At 52.3% G+C, this 1620-nt stretch overlaps 1 protein-coding gene across 1 annotated transcript; it reads right to left on the bottom strand.

Annotated features, from left to right (window-relative positions):
* Window positions 1-1044: 1044 nt before the first annotated feature.
* BT62DRAFT_1032554 (uncharacterized protein) lies at window positions 1045-1539 on the bottom strand (the record flags this gene model as incomplete). The annotated part of the gene is made up of 1 exon (XM_043178346.1): window positions 1045-1539. A coding segment is annotated over one exon (495 nt), but the record flags the coding sequence as incomplete, so codon positions are not given.
* Window positions 1540-1620: the final 81 nt, after the last annotated feature.

Genomic DNA, 1620 nt, shown 5'->3' with positions numbered 1-1620 from the left:
AAATGTAGGCACCACATGTTGTGCTCCTGGCGAAGTAATCTTCGACCGGAAATATTTCCCTAATTGGAATCCGTTAGGAAGGTAGGCTTCAGCTAGCCCCGCAATTTCTTCCATGTCCGTGCATTGTTTATCGCATATCGCATTAATCATTAATAAATGTAACGGTGTATAATTACTACTGTCGTTAACGATATCGAGCGACTTCTCTATAATCCACTGGCGCGTAGATACAGCTATGCCCAGATTCTTGTCTGTGTTCGTAACCAAGTAATTGTTACGATCCAAGAATTTTTGAATCTGGCTCGGTTTAGGGGCGAGCGCCGTAAGAGGCCCGTCCGATTCCGCTGGGATATTGGCGATCGTGTCGAACACGAAGCGCTCTCCCGCAGCGATGCCAGCTTCAATATACTGTGGTGACCTCGGTGCCCGTACGTCGCGAGACTTGGGAATATCGAAGTCAGGATCATAGAGATCGTCGTCTGAGTTGTTCTTAGTAAAGCTAAAGTAAAGCCTCCAGCGGAGACGTTCTTTGAAATCTTCCCACGCTGACTTGATTAAGTCGGTATTGCGGGGGGTATAAAACATATATTTCATACCTACTGAGAGCTGAATTTCAATTTCTTTCGGGATAGAGACACCCGGTGACTTATGTACTGCGTTACGATACTGAGCCGCCAATAAAATATCAATAGGCGTATGTAAATGTACAAAATTTAAAGCTACCGGATATGGTACTGTGAGCAACCAGTCGGGATACGTAGCGGCAATGTCATACCTGAAATTAGTCGGGGTGCGCCCAGCGACTACTACTTCCCTGCTCTTCCCTTGCCCTTGTCTTTCGGCTTCGGGCGACCACTGCCCCCAGGCTTCGTTGCGTCGGGTACTTGTCGACGCGCCTTGGGTATATACTTGGGGGGAGGCGGATGCTCCGACCCCGTCGTGATCTTCTTGCCGGTCGAACTCCGCGACTTCTTGCCACCCTGTACTTGTTTCTAAGTAAGGAGTCAGTGAGAGTTTAGAAGAGGGATAAGGGAGGGTTCGCACCACACTCTTACGGCCCGGCTTCCTATCGACCTGCTTAAGGCGAGCGGCGACTGCTCGGTCGACCATCGATTGAATCGAGGGGCCGGCCCGAGTGGCGTCAGCCATCTCTACATCCGCTGCCTTAGCTAATGCCTTCTTTCGGTCTTGTTTCGCCGACGTCGCGTGAGAGGCTAACTCCACAATGGAGATCACCCTGAAGGCGTACACCACGACGTCGGCCAGCAAATTCTTGCATTCCGCGACCTTCTGAGCGTCTTCCACCCAGGTGAGCCCCTCTACTTTGTTGTCGGCGCTGAACTTGATGTTGGCAACACGACGGTTGCGCAACACTACCTGTCCGCGCTCAATAACGATTGGCGAGAGCCTCTCGTACAACTTTTCGGGGGTCAATGCCGCCTCCAGAAACCTAATGTCATCCCGCTTAGCCGCGAGGGCCGAGTCGAGGAGACCAGCGAGGTACGCCTTGTGAGCGTCCTCTAGGTTTTTGCGATGCATCAACGCATCGGGGGAGGAGCCGAAGTCCGCAGTCAGCTGGACCTCGGGCGCTTGCCGAAACAAGTGCGCAGGCATGGTCCC

Source organism: Guyanagaster necrorhizus (genome assembly GCF_019112545.1).
Source record: "Guyanagaster necrorhizus MCA 3950 unplaced genomic scaffold BT62scaffold_20, whole genome shotgun sequence".
Lineage (NCBI taxonomy): Eukaryota > Fungi > Basidiomycota > Agaricomycetes > Agaricales > Physalacriaceae > Guyanagaster > Guyanagaster necrorhizus.
The sequence above is the reverse complement of the archived record's forward strand: the minus strand, read 5'-3'. Positions and strand labels throughout refer to the sequence as shown.